This window comes from Malania oleifera, chromosome 5 (assembly GCF_029873635.1).
Source record: "Malania oleifera isolate guangnan ecotype guangnan chromosome 5, ASM2987363v1, whole genome shotgun sequence".
Lineage (NCBI taxonomy): Eukaryota > Viridiplantae > Streptophyta > Magnoliopsida > Santalales > Ximeniaceae > Malania > Malania oleifera.
In genome coordinates this window covers 38,149,781-38,174,538 of record NC_080421.1, presented here as the reverse complement: position 1 = coordinate 38,174,538, position 24,758 = coordinate 38,149,781, and the positions used below count along the sequence as shown (strand labels likewise).

Here is a 24,758-nt window from a genome sequence, read left to right as displayed (position 1 = left end):
TTGTTAGCTGGGTGAGGTGTTTTAGAGTGGTTTTTAACTTATTTAGGAGTTCCTTAAGGTGGCTGAGGTGGCTAGGCACTTGGATGGGTGTAAAAAGGTGCTTTTGTTTCTCTAGGTGGTCGTATCACCCTTATTCCGGCGTTTCTTTACTATTCCTTTGTACTATTTATCCATGTTAAGTATCAGTTGGGGTAGCTACTAAGATGGAAAATTATGAGGGATTTCTTTAGCTGGGGGTGGGGGAGAGATGGAGGATGATTTGGTCAGTTGGAAGGTGGTTTACCAGTTTAATGAGGAGGGGGCCTTGGGTCTTGGATAATTGGTGATTAAAATCATGAGTTTTTTGGTTGAACGGTTATGGTGGTTTCCCTTAGTGGTGAACTCCATGTGGTACATAGTTACTAGAAGTAAATTTGGCTTGCAGGTGAAAGGTTGGGATGCTAATTTGGGTTTATAGAAAATAATAATTAATTAAAATAATTTAGTTAATTCAGGTTAAAATTTCTGTTAACTGAACCAATAACAAAAATTCTACAATCCATAAAATTTCTATCAAACTGGCAAAACATTTCAAATTAATTAACTGAATTAACCAAAAATCCTACCTCCAGTCTTGGTCACCATTTTGCTAAGAGGTTCCATAAACAAAGCGAACAGTGAAGGGGAAAGTGGGTCTCCCTGTCTTAAACCTCTTGAAAGACTTGGAGAGCCACGTCTCCATTGATTAGAAGGGATATGTTGGGAGGGGAAATATTTTTCCAAATCCCTTACCCCTCATTTGGTTTGTGGAATTAGGGCTGTAATGAAATAAAAAATTTGACTCTAATTTCCATTTTCATGTTGGGTTTTGTATGAATGAGGGCAGTAGGAATGGTGATTCCCCTGTTCAATGGAATGGTTGTTCCTTCTCATATAGGCAGGAATCAAAATTCCATTCCTAACTCATTTTTTTAAAGACAATTATAGTTCTCATTACATAATAAATTCTAAAAAAACAAAGGTTGATCTTCTCTTAATTGTACAATTGCTGACAATGATGATAATAATTATTGTTATTAAAAAATAATAATTATTATAGTAGAAATAATAATAATTATTATAAGAATAGTAATGGAAAAATAAGAATAATAACAGTTATTAAAATAATAACTATGATTATTATAAAAACAATATAATATAATAATCAAGCAGCAACACATAATTAAAAAATAATAATAATCATTATAAAAATAATAAAATTAAGAACAACAGTGATAAGAATAAAAATAATTACAGCAGTATTGTTCATTATTATTATAAAAAAATAACAACCACAAATAATAATTATTATCATAAGGATAATAAAGTATTATAAAAAATAATGAAATAAAATAATATGTGTTTCATGTGTTGTGAAAACAGTGAGTCCAATGCCCATCTCTTTGTGCATTGCAAGGTGGTATTGCAGCTTTGGAATGGCCTTTTCTCTATGGCTGGAAAAGAGTGGGCGGCTCTGCGAAAGTTGAGGGACTTGCTTCAGGTTAGCTTCAAGGGGCTTTGGAAAGAACAGGAGAGCTTTATGATGAGCAGCCATTTTTTTCTATCCTTTGGACTTTTGGATAGAAAGAAATGCAAGAATTTTCAGAAGTCGATCAACCTCCTCACGACTTTTGTGGGTTAGAGCGTCTTCCCTTGCCTCGTTGTGGGTGCACTCCTTGGGTTTCTTTAGGGGTCTTCCGTTGTCTGACCTCATTAGAGACTGGAAGGCAGCGCTTTTGTAGTGGTCTTTTGTTTGTAATTTTTTTTTGCTGTTCATATGCTGGTTCTTTCCTTGTCTTTAGTTTTTTATAGCTTTTTGTAGCTGGTTGGAGAGGATTCCTCGTCGTCCTTATTTTGTCCTTTTTCTCTCTCTCTCTCTCTCTCTTTTTAATAATTATCTTCTTCTTCTATAAAAAAGAATAACAACAATAAAAATAATAATAATTGCACTAAATAGTAACTATTATTTAAAAATAAAAATAAAAATAACGTAGAGACAAACAATAACAGTAATCATAATAATAAAGTAACAACAACAATAAAAATAATAGTAGTTTATTATTCTTATTTTTGTTTACTTTTGAAAAATAACAAGAAAGTCCAAACGAGCATATTTATTATTATTAAAAATGTAAAAAATATTATGATCTAAAAAATGCAAAAAATTAAACAATAAATAATGTTGAGTTTAAGTCATATATTTGAAATTTAGGAAGTTAAATAATTGTATGTTAAGGGTGTTTTTGAAAAATGACATTTTCATTACATTATGTTGAAGAATATCAAACGTTGGAAAGGAATCAAAATTGCGATTCCTCAGACACTTACTAAAATACCAAATAAGTGGGTAGAAGTAGTACCATCAATCTCCAATGACCATCCTTTCTATCAAATGGAGAACTAATTCCAGCAAACATGGTTGAAAGCCTTCTCCATATCCAGTTTGCGGAGAGCCACTGTCATCCCTTTTTACTCAATCACCGCATTGGCTGCTAAAGTGGAATCAAGAATCTGTGTACCTTCCACAATGCTATTCTAATACAGCCCAACCACTTTCCTTGTAACTTTATTCAACTCTAGGACTACAAAGTTGGTTATAAACTTCTACATTTGGTTTCCACCAGGCTGATAGGATTGAAGAGAAGCTTATTGTGCATTAATTTGAGAACATGGTAGTATAAGAGAATTCACTAGAAGAACCCGACAACAATGCCTCACAAAACAAAAAACTGAAATTTTTTACTGGTGCAAGGTATCTTATTTTTAGATGTTATAAACTTACAACTGGTCAACACTTTGTAAAAGTAATTGTAATCAATGTGGAAACCACCTCGTGTTCAAGTTCCTTCAGGATATAAAGTTTATAGACTCTAACAGGCTGATTTGCATTGTATACTTCAATTTATTCTAAAATTGGAAGTCTATAAACTTCTAACAAGCTGATTATAAACTTCTAATTTCTAATATATTGATTTACAGCCTAAGAAAGGATTCCTAAGAACTCAAGATAGAATTAGACAAAGCAGAAATTTTACTAATACCACATCTTAGAATAAATAAGTTCCAGAAGGGGCGTCATATATTTCAGACTAGACTTGGCTACAGTTATTTAAGTAAGAGAAATCCCATAATCAACTACTACTAACCCTAATACAAGCTAATGATCTATAAAGGTATTGCAACATCTTCCTATTAATCCTATTGAAAAATATTCCTAAATAAACCAAAAAGTTTCTTTTCTGGTCTTCTCCAAAATTCTTACTGAATTTGGTTGTTTGGGAATTCTCTTAAACTGGCTCAAGCTGAGTCCGTATGCCTCCTACTATCTAGGTTATGAAATCCCAAACTTATGTTCCAAATTTGTTTCCTCTCTCTCTCTCTGGGTATGCGCACACATGTTTTGGATTTTCGGAACGTTATAAAAGTTCTATAGTAATAGTCTATCAGAAGATAGTCAGGCTTTTGGATTTTTTGATTGAGGTTGGGGTAGCTGGCCCATGCAGTGTTAAATGCTGAGTAATCATGAAATATTAGTCAATGAAAGATTGACACTTGAAATGGCTGGCGTTTTCCTTCTTTTTTCTTGTTGTGCTCTTCTTCTCTCTATCCAATTACTTTCTTTGTTTATAAAAAAAAGGATGGCGAGTGTTAGTTTTGATGAGTGTCAAGGAACAAGGGCATCTGTGAGAAGCTCAAGGTGACATAACTTAGATAAAAGATTGGAAAAAGCCATCTAAAATGGTTTCCCCTTGCAACAAAGATCAATGAATATATCTCTCTTGAGAAAGGAGGGTTTAGAGATAAGTAGATCAATAAGAGTATTGTGATGGTGAGTAATGACATAATGAGATTTAATTTTAAGACTTTCTAAATTAAGTTGTAATTGTTATTTTTTTGGATTTCAAACTTTATTTTAAAAACATAGTGCTGGTTATCTTTATTGTAATAACACCTAATTTGTGATTATGCGATGTTTCTGTTTTCAGTAATTTTCAAAAAATTAGAATAAAATTTTAATAATTGTGCAATTCTTTCTTGTTATTTTGTTTGATTTAACTACTGTCCTTGGGTTGGATGCAGCTTGCAGAGGACATGCGGGAAAGGTGGGAGACAAGTGATAATCCTGTTGTTCACAAAATTCAGGAGTATGTTGCTTAATCTCTCTACTCCCCACCTGCCTCTCTATCCTCTAATCACCCCCCCAAGGGGCCTTTCACCAGAAAACAACATTCCAATAGTTTTGCATTTTCAAAAATGTAATAATAATAATAATGTAGCTTAGAACTTCTTACGCACTGTTTCTTGTTAATATGTCAACCCTCTATTTTACAGTATTAATGAAAGCGTTTTTGGAGAAACACATGCTGCACTATCATTCAAGGAAATACGGCGTCGAGATCCGTATGATGTTATGCCCTTTGGTGTTATTTTCAGATTATTCATTTAAACTTATTATATTATTTTATAATATTTTGCTCATTTTTGTGTTGTCTAGATCATTCTCATTACCAGAGTTTGTAGCTGAAGTTCAAGAAGTGGTGAAACCAGTTCTTAATGCTTATATTAAGGTAAGTCTTGAGTTAACTCTAGACTCTGAAAGTTTTGTCCATTTGGTTCTATTTCCTCTTCTAAATGTTATTTTCAATGGTGGCTTAGATGAGGGCTGTTGGAATTTCTTGATCTCATAAGAATGATGGATATTTTACTTTCTATAGGGAGATATTGAAACTTTGAATAAGTATTGCTGTCCTGAAGTGATTGAACGGTGTAAATTAGAACACCGGGCTTCTAAAAGCCAAGGTGTCTTCTTCGACAACAAGGTAAGATATATAGTGTTCTCAATCTCTATCTTCCTTCTGTTGCCCTAAGACTTCAATATTTCCTTGTTTTTTCTTTGAAAAGATGGGATTCATTATGTAGCAGATTTCTCATTTTCTTTGCTATCTTATTCACTTATATTTGTTGATATTTCTCGAGTATGTGAAGTAAGTTCCAACACAATTGTCTATGTTATGTGTAGGGGAACTTTTTTATGGTAGTATGGTGTACGTTTCTAACATTAACTATGATATAAAAATATGGCATGTGTTAATCTGTGAGTTGTATAAAATTTCAATTTTGCCCTCTTGAACCATGAGGTCATCTCTTTTTTATTCTCTTCATATCTCATCAGGTTTTGCTTGTTAGAAATTAATTGATTATCACATTTGAGTCATCAAGTGAAGAATTTGTTGTGTTAAATGACAATACATCCTGGACTTAAATAGCATATTTTTTTAGTAGACAAGGGGAAAAAGAAGTCCTCCAATAATGCAACACGACAGCACATAGTTGTGCACAAGGATCCCATGCTATATTGAGGTGTTGCAGGGGCAAGATTGGAGATGCAATTGCCATGAGTTGAATTGAGTGTAACACCATTATGGTTGGGTTGAGAAGAAAAATTACATCAAGTGCTGCTCTCTCAATCTCTTTGTAAATCACTCAAAGAAGTTCCCTAAAGGGTCATTTTGTTCATGGCATCTTACATGTCCTGTTGGGAGATGCAAAGGGATATGCCAAACAATAAGACGCATGCCATGGGAATATTTATGTTTGGTTTGAATTATATAGGTACCTGGGAACCTACATAAAATTCTTAATGTTTGTGTTTAGTTCAGCATAAAAATCCTGCCACTTATTTCATTATGATTACCGAAATAATCCATAATGATGGCACATAATAATATATGATATAAATAGTCATATCTTCTGCACAATAACCTGTTAAAAATTTTCAACCATCATAAATAATCACTCCCTAAAATGTTATATTTACAATATAAAGCAATATATAATTTAATATTCGATCACAATCTAACAATCACATGATATTATAATACTATAATACTATTATACTAGTTATAAAAAATTAAAATATTACTTTATTTATTTTCAATATTATAAAAAGTTATCATTGGAAGATGTATTATGGTGCGTTATAATAATTTATCATAATGTGAAATACATTACCATGTCTTTTTATAAATATGATAGAAAATGAAACATTGCAATGCTACAAGCCTATGTTATATCATAATATAGCTTTATATTATATTATTATAATATAATGAGAATATTGCTTCCTATTTTCAACTTTAATACTGTGTGTGATAACTGATAATATGATATTATAAACATGGTCTTAAATTTCCACCAAAATTGTCAAAATTTCCACCGAAATTTCTGCTTTCCGTCACCCCTGAAATCGAAATGGTGATCAATTTGTCTTTACATAATTTCCATCGAAATTTCAACGAATCATCTAAAATTTATCAAAATCTTGAAATTTTAGCAAAACTTATTGAAAATTTCAACTAAAATATAAAATTTCCTTGGAATTCAAATGTGAAATTTAGCTTTATAAAGTAAAATGTACTATTATATCATTTTTTGAATACAATAATGTAAAAATATTTTAAGTACTATTATATTGCAATATAATATAATAAATATAACATAAATATGATATGTATATATGGGCTGTTCTGTCATATGACCGAATTATTGAGGGTCATTTGATCTCTTACTTTTACATGCCCTTGGGAGTCAGATAATCAAATGTGGGCATTGTTGGCATGGGCTTTACAATGGGTCACCTGATGTCCCAAGATCCTGCATTCCTGTGAAAATAGCCAGTAAAATTTTAAAAGCCATAGCTTGAACACAAGCTATGAAGACAACTATCAGAAACCAAGCAACCTGGCATATCTCAGTCTTTAAAGATTCTACGATTCCTCTTTTTCCACAATCTACAGGACAACAAACCAAGCACATTGATGTAACACCTTCCTTTGCTTATCCTTAGCACAACCCAACATTTCACCTGTCTAAAATCACTCACGCTTGGTGGCCTCATGCACATATCATAAAAAATATAAAAAAGCTTCCATGAAGTCGTGTAGCCATATTGCAATGAAGAAGCACATCATCACTTGTTTCATTGGATGCTAGACCCATCACACACAATGTCCACATAGAGCTCTTGGCCTTCTCACCAGCAACTAACTATTTGCACTAATTCCCTTAGGCTTTGCCTGGAACTTAAATATTGAAGGAGATGAGATGCAAATAGGAATGAAATATAGATTTTCTTGTTTGCTTATCAAGGAAAATGAAATAGAAAATAAAAATCCAGGAAACCAATAAACAATTTTTTTTATAAAATTTTAAGTGCTATTAACCTTTGATTTTTTTTTAATTGAATTTCAATTATGTTTGAGTAAATTTATATTTAATAGAGTTTAATAGATTATTTGAAAAGGATAGAAAATACAATGGAAAGTTGATTTCTTTCTTATAGCTTTTTTTCCCCCCTTCACTTTTCTCTTGCAAATAATTTTTTATCCAAATGAAGTCTTAAGTTCCAGGTCCCAGTGAATGTCTTTATTTTCTAGAGAAATTTTAACTTCCAAAATTACATTGTCCAACAGAAAGAAAGGATTGAGGATCTAAGAAACTGCAACAAAAAGAACGTACTAGAGAAGTTTCCAGAATTTTCAAATTATTAACATCCCCTGCAGAATGGGGAACGAAACCCAAGAGCACATCAGTTGAACTGGCAAGCTCATCAATTTCCTTCTCATTGAAATTTTGAAAGAAATGAAAAATGCATGGGGAAGAACTCCCTTTCATAGGATAAATGATGAAATTGGCACATCATGTGCATGTGAAAGTTTATAAAGAGGAGAAAAAGGCATATAGAACAAAGTAACATTCTCACCTCAAATGCTCTCCCAAAATGTACAAACACACCATCTCCAACTATATAGTGAACAAGTGGAATGAAAAGATGTGAAACCTGAAAGATAAACTTCCAGGGGCTTGCATGGGTAGGTATCAACCTACTCTAGTGTGACAGTGTCTCATAGCCTGTAGCTTACATCTCAAAAGAAGGGCCTGTAGCTTGATACAATTAAAGGCCAGTTGCTTACTTGCGTATGGAGAAAAGTGCAAATGGATGTCCCTATTGGTCTTATTTTTATTGTGAGCCTTGTGAGTGTGTTGCAGGAATTTTGTTTCCAAAAAAAAATCTCTGCAACCATTTCCCACTGGGGAATTTTTAGACACCATTTTCCCCTGGCTCAGATCCCCCTTAGACCTTATCACATCCCAGCTGATCAATTGATCCTTTCTACCATCACTATTACTTGACCATAAAAGATCCCTTGTCAGTTTCTCTAAACTTTGTATTGCGCCTGGCCCCCAAGAGATAACCTTGAAAGTGACATAAAAGAGGAATACTTGTAGGTGTAAGCACTAATATGACTGACATGACCTCTTCCAGGTTCCAGCTTTTGAAGGCGTGAAACCCCTCCTCCATATCAGAAAGGTCACTCTAACCACTGGACTTTCTCCTTTTATGTTGGACTCCAGTCTAAACAATCAATCAGAGGCCTCACCTAAACCTCCTATATGTCCAACAACTTGTGAAGTACTAAAATTCCGTCTAGAATTAATCTTTGATCTTGAACTATTACTCCTGAAACTAAATTCCATTACCGAATAAAACTTCTCCTGCCAATGACAACTGTATGAAACGAACAAATATTGCACTCGTCCGCTCCAGCCCATTTGAGTCAAGAATTTGTACCTCCAGCTTACATCCTCCATAAAAACCTCCTTCAATTCATCATTGAAATTAATCCTTATAACTCACTCTTCATCACCAGGTGGACAACTATCCTCCATCTAGCAGTATTGGCTATCTGATTCAAAATTCCAGTTTTCCTCCTCTTAAATTCTCCATAAAATACCCTTATTTCGAACTTTAATATTTCTTCTTTAACAAACCCCAGATTCTTAATGAGGTTAGAACCTTTTTGACTCTGCTCTTGACACTCCATCCATCAATTTTGCATGCTACTAAGGAAAGTGTGATGCGTTAACATTTTTTCATATCAAGATGTAGTACGTTACTTCACTGGATTTGCTTTGTTAAGAACAGGGAAGTGATCTGAATAGGCTTAAACAGGATTTCCTGGACGATATGGGGAACAGTCTCCTAGTTCTGTAAAGAAAACCTATCAATGTGTGTGGAAACAAGTCTCTCCCCTGAAGATGACCCAGTGAATTGTTCATTAGAAAGAGGAAAATCTCTAATGAAAGTAAAATCAAAATCCCTCTTTAGTGACCATTTATACCCTTAATATTTTTGAAGAAGTTTTAATGACATTAAAATTCCTTCCCATACACCACCAAGGACAACACAAACTAGACTAATTCATCCTCATGGCTGATTCACTAGGACCATAAATAGATGTCATCCATCACCTTTTTTTTTTTTTGAAATTTTATGTTTATTTTTTATTTGTTTTTGATCAGCAAAGGGAGATTTTATTAAAAATAGGCATCAAGGGGATGCCACCCAAGTACAAATTAAACAACAAGAGAGAAACATCTCTTACTGAAAATTATCAAGAAAATTAAGGGTTACAAAGGAGTCCTTTCCAACCAGCCCAGAATGCCAACTAGGGATCATACGCTCATAGCAATCCAATGGTTCATAATAGCCTATATTGGAGAACTAATTCCTTCAAAGGGTCTTCTATTTCTTTCTCTTCACACTGCCCAAAAAATAGCAAGGGGAATAAATGGGAGAGATTTCCTTATTTGATCTGATCCTTTTTCAAGCCCACAGTGCACCTTCAACTGTTCATGCAGCGAGTCCCAGTGACCCGCTTATCATTTGGAACGACTTATGGAGAAGTACTTTTCTAGGAAAAAAAATGCTTATCTAAAAATGTACTCATGTAAAAGCAGTCTAGGATTACTTGTTATAAGTACTTATTCAGATAAATACTTTTCCTAGAAAAGTACTTTTTGCAGAAAATACTTATTTTCCTAAAAAAAAAGTGGTTTGAAAAAGTAATTTTTAAAATAAGTACTCATTTAATTGTAAACCAAGCACTGCTTATTGATACAAGTACTTATAAAAGTACTTATTTGAAAAAGTACTTATTTTTTAGGATGTTCTATACGGGTCTAAGTTCCACAATTTATTGGTCCATGAACAATGCAGAAGGATGTGATCAACCACTTCCTCTTGCTCCTAGCATAACAAACACAGCTGGCATGGAAGAAACTGAGGGAAAAGTAGTGCATATTCCTAGGCTATGTATCAGGGGTGCTGGTGCCGTCGGCCTGCTAGCCGATGCGAGATTGGGAGTTTACGGGTCCACGCCCTTTTTTCTTTCTCCTTCGGGTAGGGTGAAGGGCAGTCCTCTAGTATCTCCGGTTTCGGGATAAGATAGGAAGCATTTATTGAAAAGAGAAACCATTTTTTTGAAGATTGCCCATGGTAAGTTTTAGATTTCCACTTTTTCTTAAAAGCTTAAGCTATTAGGTTGTGGGCCAACGATGTTTATCAAGCTTTAACACCCCCCCTGCACGTGCAGCCCAATAGCACGTGGAGAGATAAGTACATGAGAGAGAACATCTATTATAGGAAACAACTAATTTTTTATTTAAACATAGGCAATGAGACTAGAACCTAGGACCTTCTAGTAACCTGCTCTGATTTCATGTTAAAGTACCACTTTACCTAAAAGCTTAAGCTATTGGATTGTGGGCCAACAATGTATATCAAGCTTTAATAGTAAGGATCTTTCTAAAAATAGCTTCCCATCTAAAAAAAAATCAACCTTCGTAGGAGTTGTTGTTTTCCAAGGGAAATTGGTATTGCTCTCTACTGGGGAGCAAAGGTGTTTGTAGAAAGATTTAACTGTGAAGTTCCCATCCTTGCTCAAAGCCTGCTTCAGCTCATTGGAATTGGCTTGGCGTTGAAACTTATAATGATTGCTGAAAAAAATCTATAAGTATCAAACTCCTACTTGAAAGCATTCCTATTCATGGGAATATCCCATACAATCCCTTGACTAGAACTCCATGTGTTGGCTAATAAGGGCATTTTGTGTGAGTTAGCATGAAGATGGAAGGGAAAGAGGAGCTGAACTAGGATTTGCCGCACTAGATATTATGCTAGAAGAACACATCCTCTCCATTCCCTACACAAAAGATGACGAGAGAGAAGAATTTCCCCTATCCCCTTCCGATATTAGTCCAAACACTTGTACCATGAGCTTTGTTCGAATCTTCAGAGGTTCAACCATTATGATGGGAGATCAAACTTGATAGCAATGACATCCCTCTAGAAATGATTTATCTTTGTCATGTATCTCGAAAGCCATTTCCCTTAAAGGGCCTTATTAAAGATAAATGAGGGATCTAAGGCCAAAGCAGCCCTTTTGCAAATGTTGTTTAACCACCCCTATTTAACAAGGTGATATTTAAAGACCTCACCCGTGTTTTCCTAAAGGAATCTTCCTTGGATACCCTCCAATCTCTTGGCAACTGTACGTAAATATGGAGATTGGATGGAGTATTTTTAATGAGTGAGTCTATCGCCTTTTGACAAGAAGTTCTTTTTCCAATCAGTGAGTTTCTTTTCAAACCTACCCACCATGGGATCCCTAATACCTTTATTCCTGAACTTGGCTCGTCAGGGTGGGGGGGTAGGTAGGTAATAGGAAGGCTCCAAGCTTACAACCAAGGAGACTTGCAAGCAAAGGACCACAATCACAACTCCCAATTGGAATGCTTTCACGCTATTGCCCAAAGTTATTTATAATCCTTAAATTACTTCAAAACTTAGGAGGATGCATCTAAGATTAAGAATTTCCTTAGGCTCATCCTTACAAAAGATGACAGTGTCCTCCGCAAAAAGGAGATGGGTGATGTTCGTAGAGTCATTGTTCCTTCCGATGCTAAGTCCCTTGGGTAGGCTGCCTTCATTTGCATTAGTTATCATAACACTTAAACTTCCACAACCATGGTAAACAAAAGGGGAGAAACGAGGTAACCTTGTTTCAAACCATGAGACAATCTGAAGAAATCAATATGGTCGTTCATTAACTAGTACTGAGAGAGATGGGGTAGAGATACACTGATGGATCCATTTGCACCTAGATTCCCCAAAGAACCATTCTTCTGAGAATGTACCATAGAAAAATCTAGTTTGCATGGTCAAAAGCCTTCTCCATATCCAGCTCACTACTCTTTTAGGCGTCCACAACTTCATTTGGCAATCAGAGCAGCATCCATGATTTGCCTACCTGCAATGAAGGCATGCTAGTGCTTTCTAACAACTTCTGAAATTGTGCTTTTGAGCCTACGTGCAAGGACTTTGGATAGGATTTTGTACAAACTGCCAACCAAGTTGATTGGACGAAAGACTTTAATGTTACAAGCCCCTGGTTTCTTGGGAATTAAGGAGATGAAGGTTGAGTTGATACTACACAGAATTGCTGGTTCTATGGAAATCTTCAACCCCAATGATACCATGCTTGAGAATAGGGCTGCAAACCAAGCCGCTCATGGAGCTTGACTTGATTAGAGTTCGTTTGGGTTCATTTATTATCTAAAATAAGTGATTCCCGAGTTCAATTTTTAGGCTTGTTTAATAAACAACTCGAGCTTGAACACAGTTAGGCTCTGCTTGTTTAAGCTCATGAGCAGCTCAATTAGGCTCGGTAATGAGCTCAATTTTATATTTAATTTGTAAAATATTTTATTTTATTTATTTAAGTTCGTTAAATATTGTTTCACATAAGTCAACAAAATAAACTCAAAAAAGAACTAATATTATTAGTTTATTTATTAAGTAGTTTATTTTTTTATTAATTAAACAAATGTGAAACAAAGGAGGCTATTGAACAATTGGGTAAAATGGAAGACCTAAACTCAATGATAGGTCTCTCCTTCTATTTGTAATATATGTCAAGTACAATTGGAATGTCCATAATACCCTTACTAACTTACACTTATTACAAACCAAACTTTGACAATTAATAATGATGCTAAATGACTAAATAACCATTAACAGTCCCCCTGAAGCTGGAGCATATATATCATATGCTCCTACCTTGTTACAAATGAATTTGACACAAGCACCTCCCAAGGCTTAGTAAACAAATCAGCAAGTTGAAACTCAGACTTCACATGAGTGGTTGTAATAAGCTTCTATACAAGTTTCTCTCGAATAAAATGACAATCAACTTCAATGTGCTTTGTCTGCTCATGGAAGATAGGGTTGGAGGCAATATGAATAGCAGCTTGATTATCACGCATCAACTCCATAGGCTGAGAATGTGGAAACCTAGTTCTTTCAACATGTTCTTCAGCCAAACAAGTTCACATGTAGTGTGCGCCATAGCCCTATATTCTGACGCAGCACTTGACCTGGCTACCACAGTTTGTTTCTTACTTTTCCAAGACACCAAATTACACCGAAAAAGATACAATGCCTGCTTGTGGATCTTTGGTTGGAAGGTGACCCGACCCAATCAACATCTGTATATCTCTGAATTTGAGTGTGACCTTGATCTTGATAAAAGAGACCTCTCCTGGGTGCACCTTTAAGGTATCTCAAAGTGCAAATTACTGCATTCCAGTGACTTGTTCTTGAGGAATTGAGAAACTGACTCATAACACTTGTTGTGAAGGATATATTTGGTCGGGTGACTGAGATAATTCAACTTTCCAACAAGTCTCATACATCGGCCTGGGTTAGGCAACATATCACCCATGTCTAACACTACCTTACTATTGGGATACATGGGTGTATCAATAGGTTTGGATCCCAACAACACTGTCTCATCTAAAAGATCAAGAACATACTTTCTCTATGACAATACAGTTCGTATATGAGATCTCGATACTTCTATACCCAAGAAGTACTTCAATGGTCTCAAGGCCTTGGTTTGAAACTTACTCTATAGGAAAAGCTTTAGGTCTTGGATGCCTCGATCATCATCACCAGTGATCACAATGCCATCCACATACACAATAAGTAAAATCCTACCAGATGGAGTATGACGACAAAAAACAAAATGATCTACTGCACACTGATGAAGGTCAAACTCAAGTACTACAACATTGAAATGGCTATACCACGCCCTTGGAGATTGTTTTAAACATACAATGATTTCTTAAGTCAACATACTAAGCCTAACTCACCCTAAGCAATAAACCCTGGTGGTTGATCCTTATATGCCTCCTTATGAAGATCGCTATGTAGGAAAACATTCTTCACATCTAAATGATGTAGAGGCCAATGACAAGTGGTGGCTAAATAAATGAACAGACGTACTGAGGCAAGTTTGGCGACTAGAGAGAATGTTTCTAAATAATCCAAACCATACACTTGAGTAAACCCCTTAGCAACAAGGCGGGCCTTCAAACGAGCCACAAAACCATCAGGATTGACTTTCATAGTGTATACCCAACGACAACCAACCATAGACTTATCAGGAGGAAGAGGTACCAAATCCCAAGTATCATTTTCATGTAGTGCACGCATTTGTTCAACCATTGTTGTCCTCCACTCGGAATGGGATAGGGATTTAGAAATAGATTTTGGAAGTGCAACGGAAGACAATGTACTAGAAAAACAATAATAAGAGGGTGAAAAGAAATCATAACAAGCAAAATAGAGATTGGATGTTGGGCACAAGTGCGTTTACCTTTTCAAACAACTATATGAGGATTAACATTTTGGGAAATAAGATCATCCAGTGAGGGAACTAGAGGCACAATAGTTGATGCTAGAGGAGGCACTTCCCCTCGCAGTCGCCATGTGTATACCTGCAAATTGGGATGATCCAAGCAACGAGAAGGACTCAAACTGGATGAAGATGTAGGAGGATTGGGCATAGATACAAGGTTTGGATCTAGAAGGCAAGATAGAGGAAGAGACTCATTAAGGTCGACAGAACACAAGGAATCAAACTACTATGGTGTAGACTCAAAGAAGGTGACATCATATGCAGAGAAAAAAAATCGATGTAAAGTAGGACTATAACATCTATATCCTTTTTTGATTATAGGAATAGCCCAAAAAGATACATTTGATAACACGAGGATCCAACTTATCCATTCCTGGAGTTAATTGATGGACAAAGGACACAAAACTGAATATACAAGGAGGAAGGGAGAACAAAGGAGCCTGAGGGAAGATAACTGAATATGTGATTTTACCCCCAAGGACAAGAGATGTCAAATATTGATGAGGGAGCAAGCTGTGACTTGTGAGCACAGCAACACTCCAAAAACTTTTGGTGACATCATTTGATATACGAGTGACTTAAAGAATATGTTTGTTTTTCCGCTCTGCAACCCCATTTTGTTGTGGAGTGTGGGCACAAGAGGATTGATGGATCATACTAGAGCTAGTCATATAAGTACTGAACTGGGAACTGAAGCACTCCTTAAAATTATCAATACGAAGTATCACTGGCATATCAAATTGAGTCTTTATTTGGGAATGGAAGGCACAAAAGATATCAAAAAACTCAAAAAGATCTTTCATTAAATGTAACCAACTCATCCTAGAGTAGTCATCAACAAATGTAACAAAGTACCTAAACCCCAATTTTGATGTGACACGACTAGGACCCCAAATATTGGAATGGACTAGCATGAAAGGACTAACCACTCGTTTGTCAACCTGGGAAGCAAAGGGAACAAGATGATACTTGCCCATTTGACAAGAATCACACTCAAGATTAGATACAAAACTTAATGTAGGAACTAGCTATTTCAACTTATCCAATGACAGATGATCAAGGCGACAATGGATTTGAAGTGGTGTAGCTGCGACTGTGCAGGCAATGGGTGGAGAAGGTGACTCAAAGTAGTAAGGTCCACAAGCCACATCTTGTGCCAATTGTCTTTCTCATCTTCAAATCCTGAATAACCACTGAATTAGGAAAGAATGTGACAGAACAATTTAGTGACTTTGTAATACTAACTGACATGAGTTTGAAAGGAGATTTAGGAATGTATAAAGTAGAAGAAAGAGAGATAAGGAGTAGGATTTATTGTTCCTATCCCCATAATAGAAATAATGGATCCATCAGCAAGGGTAACTTGAGGTAAATTTTTAGGATATTGGAGAAAAAAAATAGAGGTTGGTTGCATCTATTATATGGTCAGTGGCAGCAAAATCGATATCCCAAGGACTAGTAGGAAGGATGCTAGATGACATACAGACTGTAAGATTACTTTTCTGGGCAAAAGACGGAATGTGAGAAGATGCTTGTTGAGACGGCTGATACTGTAGAAACCTTGAATACCCCTTCTCTGATATAGTCACAATACGCGGTTCACTTAAACAAGTGATTAATGAAGGAACCATACTTCTGGGATTTGCAAACTCCATCCTAACATTCCCAAACTCAAACCAATGACCATAAGATTAATTGTTGGAACAATCGGAACAACCACAGACAAGGTGACCAGCCATGAACAAGTCACAAAATAAATCAGTACAATACTGCCACAGCACCGAGAAACTCAGACACAGCCCCAAGAAAGCAATTCATAGCACCGAAACCATTGGAGAAGTGAACCACTGAAACTACCATGGAGAAATCACCAATTAACTTATATAACACTGCCATAGCCTCACAAAAAAAACAGCTTATGAGCACTGTCATTGCTCCAAGAAAGTCACCAATGACTGTTACTAACACCTCCAACAGCTTGATATTTTGACATATGGAGGGAATTAGATCATTGAATAAAAAAACACAGCAAATCCCACTGTTTCAGACCCAATAAACTCAATAACCATTGATAAACTGCTTCATGAAGCATCAAACAACCATTCCTTGGCTGCCGCACTTGATCAATTAAAAAAAGGCGAGATCTTTGTGGAAAAAACATCACAAAAAACTTCAAAAACATGTTAATAGAGAGAATGGATCATTGCTGGATCATTTCAGGTCAAAATCATGCTTGAAAGTGGCTTCACGCGCCGGCGCATGGGGTCGGCCCTGGCAGCCTTCGTCTGGCGCATGAGACACTGCCTGAAGGTGGGATTTCAGTGGGAGGGGGAGAGATTGGCAGTGTCTGTGGGTCACTATGGTGTTGGTTTTGACAAATCTATAGTGGATTTGATGTTCTCGAACTGGCAGTGTCACTCAGAAAATTCCAGCGACTGGTCTGACTCTATGCTGCTGCTGGCTGTTTTCTAGGGTTACAGTGTCACTGAAAAACCTTCTATGATGATGGACATGCAGTGGATTTTGGGTTTTGGGCTTCGGTTTGATGGTGGTGGGAACACTTAGGGTTTGGGTTACGGAATCATGCTCTGATACCATGTTGAATAATTGTGTAAAATGAAAGACCTAACTCAATCATAGGTCTCTCCCTCTATTTATAATATCTGTCAACTACAATGGGAATGACCATAATACCCTTACTAACTTACCCTTGTTAGAAACCAAACTCTAACAATTAATAATAATGCTAAATGACTAAATAACCATTAACAGAGGCTAATATAGAAGAGGCTTAACCCAGGAAGATTTAAAATCTTCCGATGTGGGATATGGAGTTGAAGTGGGGAGAAAGAGAGCATGGGGAAAGAGGCAGAGAGCTGCACCTACATTTTTTTCAGCTTTTGTCTTTTATTAGAAATCCACAATATATTTGCCTCCTCAACAGCTTATAAAAGCTCTTGCCTAGCTACCCATTTGCTCCACCTTCCCCATGGCTGTGTGCCAGCTCCATTGCAGGCCTGCTTAATGTTTTATTACAGTTGTGGACTTTTTTTTTTAAAATTATTTTTTATTGGTTATTCATGGGTATTTAGGGCTGTTTATTGATGGGATTTAATACTCCATTTTAAGCCCAGCTGGCCATGAAAGGCCTTTAAAATTTTTAAAATTAAGTTGGCTTGGTTTGGATTTGTTTGTTTTGTGGTTTAAACTGAGCTGAGCTCGAGTCAAGCCTGAGCCTGTGATTAATTTTTCGAGCTGAGCTTGAGCTTAATTTTTGGAGCTCGAATTGAACAAAGCCTGAGCCCGAGTTAACCTATTCTTTTTCTGAGCCTAGCTTGAACATCTGAAAGCCCTGCTTGGCTTGTTTGCAGCCCTACTTGAGAAGGTTCCAACTCCCAATTCCTTTGGAAGAAAGCCATATTAAAGCCATTAGGACTGGGAGCTTTATCCCCATTCAACTCTTAAGATCTTGAACAATTTATTCTTCCTCTAAAGGCCTCTCAAGGCACAAATCTGTGGAAAATCTAACGTTGCTAAACATGATGCCAGCAATTGTTGGTCTCCATGACTCTAGTTCGGTTTGCAAGGCTTTGAAAAAATTGCCAATGCCTCTTTTGATTTCTCCATCATCCACTAATGTCTTTCCCTCCAGTTCAACTCTAGTGATCATATTAAATCTATGGTGTGCATTAGCTGCTTGGTGGAAGAAACTAGTATTTCTATCCCCCTCCTTCAACCAAAGAGCACTAGATTTTTGCCTCCAAGCAATTTCCTCAAAGGTGATAATTTGGGCATGATCTTTTTTGAGAGCGCCTTCTAGACCTATTCTCTGCATTTAGACCCTCAATGATTTCCTTTTCGTCCAGATCCTTAATGCTGTCAAGAAACTCCTTTTTCCTTAGAGGGATGTTGCAAAAAACATTTTTGTTCCACCATTTCAATTTTCCTTTGAGCAATTTCATCTTTGAGGCAACCACAAAGCTGGCCTTCCCTTCAATTTGTAACTCTAGCCACCAATTCTTGACCTGTTCATCAAGCCCTTCATGTTTATACCACACATTTTGAAAGCAGAAAGGGGTTGGCTGACTTGACTCTAAAAACTCCTTAGAGATTAACTCCCAAGTATAAAAGTGTCAGCAAGTAGTAATTAAGGGAAGTCCCTAAGTCATATCCACAAGTAACAGTGTATGCCTATTCCAAATTTTACTATTATCAAAAAATAAATGGAATTTAAACACTACAACTAACTAAAATGGTATTTAAAATGAAATGGGGTTTTCGGACATAATATGAAGATGATTCTTTTTCTTGATTTTGTATGAGATGGTAAGTTATCTAATCAATGGACTAAATGAAATTAAAACGCAGCATGTTCATAACCCAAGTCAGACATAGAATATAGTTATGTAACAAGTTCAGAAATTCATGCGCCGATGTTCGTGTCACCAACACTATTTTTGTCCCGAAATCATAAGAAATTGAGGATGTGTGTTGAATGAATAATGATTATCCTTGCTTTGAGGAGCTAAACCGCATTCAACAACATCATCTAATCCACTATTTCTAACAATAAATGCCCAAATATAGTGTTCATGCTCTGACGGACATTTTATCAAAGACCTTGTGTGCAACCTTGTTACTTAACCAAATTTTAATCTTTTTGTATTTTAAAACATCCCATGAATGCAAATAAAACCTAAACAACTATGCAAAACCAACGCAACCAATATTACTCACTCAATGATTCATTCAAACAATAAAATAAACAATAGCAAAATTAAACGAACAAAATAATCATACGTTTAAGCATGTAGACAAAGAACCAAATCCTACGTTTAAACATTTTGGAGATGAACTAAACATGAAAATTCCATTAATCTAATAAAACATTCAACCGTGAAACAAACTTAATCCAACAATACCTTAAATGAAACAACTCAATCCAATAACTTAAATGAAACAAACTTAATCCAACAATAAATCAAAATACGGTATTGAAATAAACATGAAATTAAGGCAAATAAAGGACAAAAGACGGAAGAATGATGGAGAGGAGAGAAGATTTCGTGGTGTGGGCGAATGGTGGGGATTCCTCTCTAGGTTCGGCTGCCCCAATAACCCCAATCCGCAGCTTCAACAACTTCCTTCAATAGCCTTCAAAATAAACTCTAAAATGGTGAACACAAGAACAAGGAATGGGAGAATGGAGAGGGAAGGAGGAGAGAAGAGTAGAGAAGAGGGTTCTAATCCTTGTGATTACACAAGGATGCCCCAAAACTCCCAGCTGCTGCTGCTCTCAAACTAATCCTCCCAACCTTCACAAACACACATTCGGCCGCACACACACACACATAAAAACCCTTCCCTTCCTTGCACACTTGCTGCCCTAGGCGCATGGGCCTCTTTGGGTGGCCCATGTAGCTTCTTTTCTTCATAACCCAGCTGCCCTTGCAGCCCAGAAGCTCTTGCACACGGCCTCCACTAAGTTAAACATTTTTTTCATCCCAAAATCAGCCCTAGCCATGTGGTATTCCTTCAAGTAGGCGCATGGGCCTATTTGGATGGCCCATGTGGCTTGTTTCCTCTTAGCTTGGCTACTCTTTGTAGCCCACAACATACATGGACGAATTTGCAACCTTCAAGACCCCAAATCCAACCAAGAATGACGCTTTTAATCTTTTAAAACTCGAATCCAACAAAGGATAGCTGCATGGGCCTTCTTTGCATGGACCATGCTCTTGTTTTTCTTTAGTCTTCATGGTCCATCAAGTGTGTCCTCCTTGTGCATCCTTCGTTGCTTTAAAATATGTGTGCCTTCGCATTGCCCTGCAATAATTAAGCACGGATGTTGTAAATTTACGGGCAAGGATAGGATAATTATCTCAATATCATCAATTGAGCTCAACGTTAAAATACTGGACATAATTAGGCATTTAAGTAAAATTGTAATACTTAATTAATGCATTTAAACACCTAATTATGCAACTTTGATGCGTAATCATTGGCCTCCACTTGATTCCCTGTGTCAATGAGGATTGTAAGGTGGTTTAAGATGGGGTGAAGCTAGGATGGGTAACCTTTAAGAAGTGTTCCTCCCAATCAGAGGAAATTAAGAATCTATCAATCCTTGAATGTGAGGGAGCCTCCCTCGAGTTTGACCACGTGGCAACCAGTGAGGTTGCTGAAATAAGAAGAATTGACGAAATCATGAAACTCCTTCATGCAACTAGATTCATGTCCAGTCCTTTCACGAGGATGAAGGATCATGTTGAAATCACCCCCAATAACCCATGGGTTATCTCATTTTTCTTTCACTTCCACAAGATTTTCAACAAAAAATGTCTGGAAGGCCATTAGCCTTGGCCATAAACCCTAGTAAAGTTCTAAATAAAGTTATCTTCAAGAAACTTTAACAAACAGGAGATTGACAAGGCATTGATGGAATGGTCCAGCAATTCCACAACCAGGTCATCAATATAATGAGAATACCTCCCCCATTATTTGTCGCATTTTGATCAACCTGTTATCCATTGAATTCACCTTCGTTTCCTGAAAACAAATAGCATCCCCTTTCCTGTCATTGAGACACAATCTGATTTCGGATCGTTTTATTTTGTCATTAAGTCCCCTCACTTTCCATGAGATTAATTTCCTCAACATAGGATCAATTTGCCACCCCAGTTGCATCCAGCCTCTCCCAAATCAGAGTTTCCTTTCTGTTTTTCATAATTCACTGATCATTTCAATCTCTTCAATTCCCTACTTGTTCCTTTCAAGCAACTGCCGCCTTGCGGGGTTTTTTTTTTTTTCCCCCAAAAGATGTGTCATCTTCTCTTCTTTTCTTGTCTATTTCCTCAAATAATTGCCTTTCTTTTTCTTGAAACCTTTGAAAGACACACCGATAGCCTTGCTCACAAAGTTCATTTTGGGAAACACCCAATTGGACACCTGCAGATTGAAGTTTGTGCTATCAAGTCCCTTCTCATTTAACTCTCTCAAAGATGGAGAGGGGGACTGTATTCAGCATTCAGCAGATCTGTGGCTGCAGCAGGGATAATTGCCAGATTATGCACCTTAGAAGCTGGATTCAGAGGCTCCCAAATAGAATGGTTGCCAGCCAGAACAGACTTGGCCTGCTTTATCTGGTCTTGCTGGACCTGCTGAGTGGTAAATTTCCCAAAAAAATCCTGCTGCGAGTCCATGGAAAAGAAAGGGCCACAGCTGGAGGGGCAAGGGGTGAAGACAGCAGGTTTACTAGGTGGAGGTGGGAGGGAGACCCAGAAAGTGGGAGGCTGAAAGTGAAACCTCGTGGGCTTGATCAAGAGGGACTTGAATAAAAACCAGGCCCCAAATCCTTGAAGCTTGTGCAAGGGATGGGCCAAAGAGAGTTAGAACCTTGGCAGCCTTGCAGATGACATGCACGAAGGATCACATATCCTCATGCACCTTCTCCACCTTCTTCTGCGACTTGGCGATGGAAGGGCTGATGCAGCCCCGCAGTGAGTGCACGCACATTTAACCTCCGAGAGAGACAAAATCACAGCTCTTTTGGGATCAGCAGGAAGTTTCAACTGTTATGGCTCGAACTGACCTCAACCACACTTTTAGATGAGCTGGAATGCTAGGGATCACTCTACGATCTAGCTCCTTTGCAGCTGTGAAGAACTTGGCCCAACCATTTTAAATCGGGGTCGTTTGGTATCGCGATGCCCTCCAGCCTCCTCTATTGATTTCACTTGGGGCAAGGAACTTGCCAAAGCTTGTTTTGCTTTATTTGGAGCAGCAAAATTTTCACCTTTGACCTCCAGCACTGTAGCCAAGAGGGGGAAAAAGGCCTGATGCTGAAGGAGCTTTGGGAATATTCTAGGGAAGCCAGGAGCCACTTGGTTTCTCCCATGTCCAGAAAGATGGAGATCCTCCTGCCCTTGCGATTTTCAGTAAACCTGAGGAGGTCGACCTTCTCGCCATCAAGCTCTACGTTGAAGGACTTCCTTTTGATGAAGATGGCCAACCTGCCACTGCAGTGCATGGTGGAAAGGGTGGGAGGGGGGGGGGGGGAGAGAACAATAAAAGGCTTGTGTGCTGACTCTTTATCAATTTCATCCACCACCTGTTGTATCCACTCACTTCTATAAAGACCGTCATAGCCTGATCCCTGGATGCAGTAATGCAAACTGGCAAACCTTGAAACCCAAATCAATATACTACTCCCAAAATCTATGAAGAAGAAAGACTCAATGCTTAATCCTCCTGTCCCAAATACTATGCACCTCATAAAAATGCAATATACTTCTTCCAACTTTAGTCTCCTGAATAAGCAGAAGATCAGGAGAAATTATCCTTGACTACTCCGGCATGTGACACCGACAAGACATGATATGGACAGGGCAATGCATAAGCTCCAGAGGAAGGGAAAAAACTTAGGATATGATGGTGAGGAAACATTATTTTATTAATTAAAAAATACATGTTTAGGCATATTTATACTAGCATTTTCAATGTTTTATTTTAATTTAGTATATATTTATTATATAAATATTATTATTTTATTGAAGGATGCTGTTTGAGCATGGAGACTTCGATTGATATTAAGGTTTTGAGAGCTCTATTGCATACACATTTGGAGATGCGAATGTAGTGAACTCAAATGGGCAATGCCTCCATGTGGGGATCTAAACCTTGGAGCCAAACCACAATGATCAAAGTGTAGATTGGTTGGGTCAAATGGTCAATGAAACACCCCTTCTTCCCACCCACTTGGGAAAAAAAAATGAGGGACTTGAAAGGCAATGTCTTGCTAAGATACATGCCCCCCTATATGTCTTAAGGTATGCGTATGTCTCAAATTGTCAGTATCCATGATCTGCTGAAACAATATATATTTTTTAATTTTCTGACTTGTGTCATGTATCCCAGCATTTTGAAAAAGTGTTGATATTCGATGCACTGAGACTTGAGGGGTTTTCGAGTGTTGTTGCTTCTTAGTTGACAACTCTAATAACACCCCCCCCCCCTTTTTTTTTCTCTTTATATCCCTTAGCTCATCCACATTCAAAGTATTTTCACCTCTCTGCACTCCTACCCACCTTCTTATCTCCCTCCTTATAATTGACAGAAGATGAACACCTAGTCAACTCCATATTAAATGTTTCATGCAGATTGAGTAGTTTCTGACACTAATAGGTAAAATGCTGGAATTAGTGCCTAGTCAACTCCATATTAAATGTTTCATGCAGATCCAGTAGTTTCTGACACTTAATAGATAAAATGCCAGAACTAGTGCTTACATTAACCTGCTTGGGTCTTTATAAGGTTTTCAATGATATAAAAAATAGGACCAACATGAATAGAATTAGGCATAGAATAACTGGGGATTGGAGATGATCTGAAAATTGTTTCTCTTGGAATTACCTTCACCCACAACATACATGATAACCTTCACATAAGAACTATATATTGGAGGCAAGTTGGAAACTGTTTTTCTCGGGAATTTTATCTTCAGCCGAGACATTCAGGTTAACCTTTGTGTCTCGCATCACAATTACTTGCTGTGCAGGTGATCTGGACTCCGTCTCATCATCTACATCTTCCTGTAGCTCTATATCATTCCCAATCTCATGACCTTTAATCACTGAAAAGATTTCGGTGAAGAAACTTAAAACTCTTGAATGGACTATTGAAGTTCTGCCCTTGCCCTGCATGATTCCTCAAATCAACAATTCCAAATCTGATGAATCTGATTCTTAGTTTCCTAGGAAGGAAAGAAAAGTTATCCTTAACTTTTTTAATGTCTTCTTCCATATTTCCCATCTCAGCTAAACTGTTGGCCTCATTGGCAGTCTGCGTCCAACTTGAGTCGATTGTAACCAAAACTAAACTAAATCAATCCTATTGCATTGTGGAAGCAGTTAATCATGCACACCACAAACACTTGAATAATCAAATCCTAAATTAAAGTGGGAGATTGAGAAAGGGTGTGGAAATGGTATTTAGTCATTTGGTCCAATGTGGTGTCTACACCCATTCGGCAAGATGACTCCTTGAATAATCCCTCTAATTGAATCTTCTTGACAGCCGAGATCAAGCTGGTGCAAGTTTTCTTCCCAAACATAGTGATGAGGGCTCCTCACTGTCATA

The 24,758-nt window shown here is 37.1% G+C and overlaps 1 protein-coding gene across 2 annotated transcripts in view; it reads left to right on the top strand.

Annotated features, from left to right (window-relative positions):
* LOC131156170 (mitochondrial import inner membrane translocase subunit TIM44-2-like) overlaps positions 1 to 24,758 on the top strand; it is a 47,756-nt gene that overhangs the window by 12,070 nt on the left and 10,928 nt on the right. For both annotated transcript variants that reach the window (XM_058109633.1, XM_058109634.1), the window contains 4 exons: positions 4,099 to 4,163; positions 4,351 to 4,419; positions 4,514 to 4,586; positions 4,734 to 4,838. In XM_058109633.1, the coding sequence (XP_057965616.1) occupies positions 4,099 to 4,163; positions 4,351 to 4,419; positions 4,514 to 4,586; positions 4,734 to 4,838 (312 nt within the window). The remainder of the gene's footprint in view (positions 1 to 4,098; positions 4,164 to 4,350; positions 4,420 to 4,513; positions 4,587 to 4,733; positions 4,839 to 24,758) is intronic.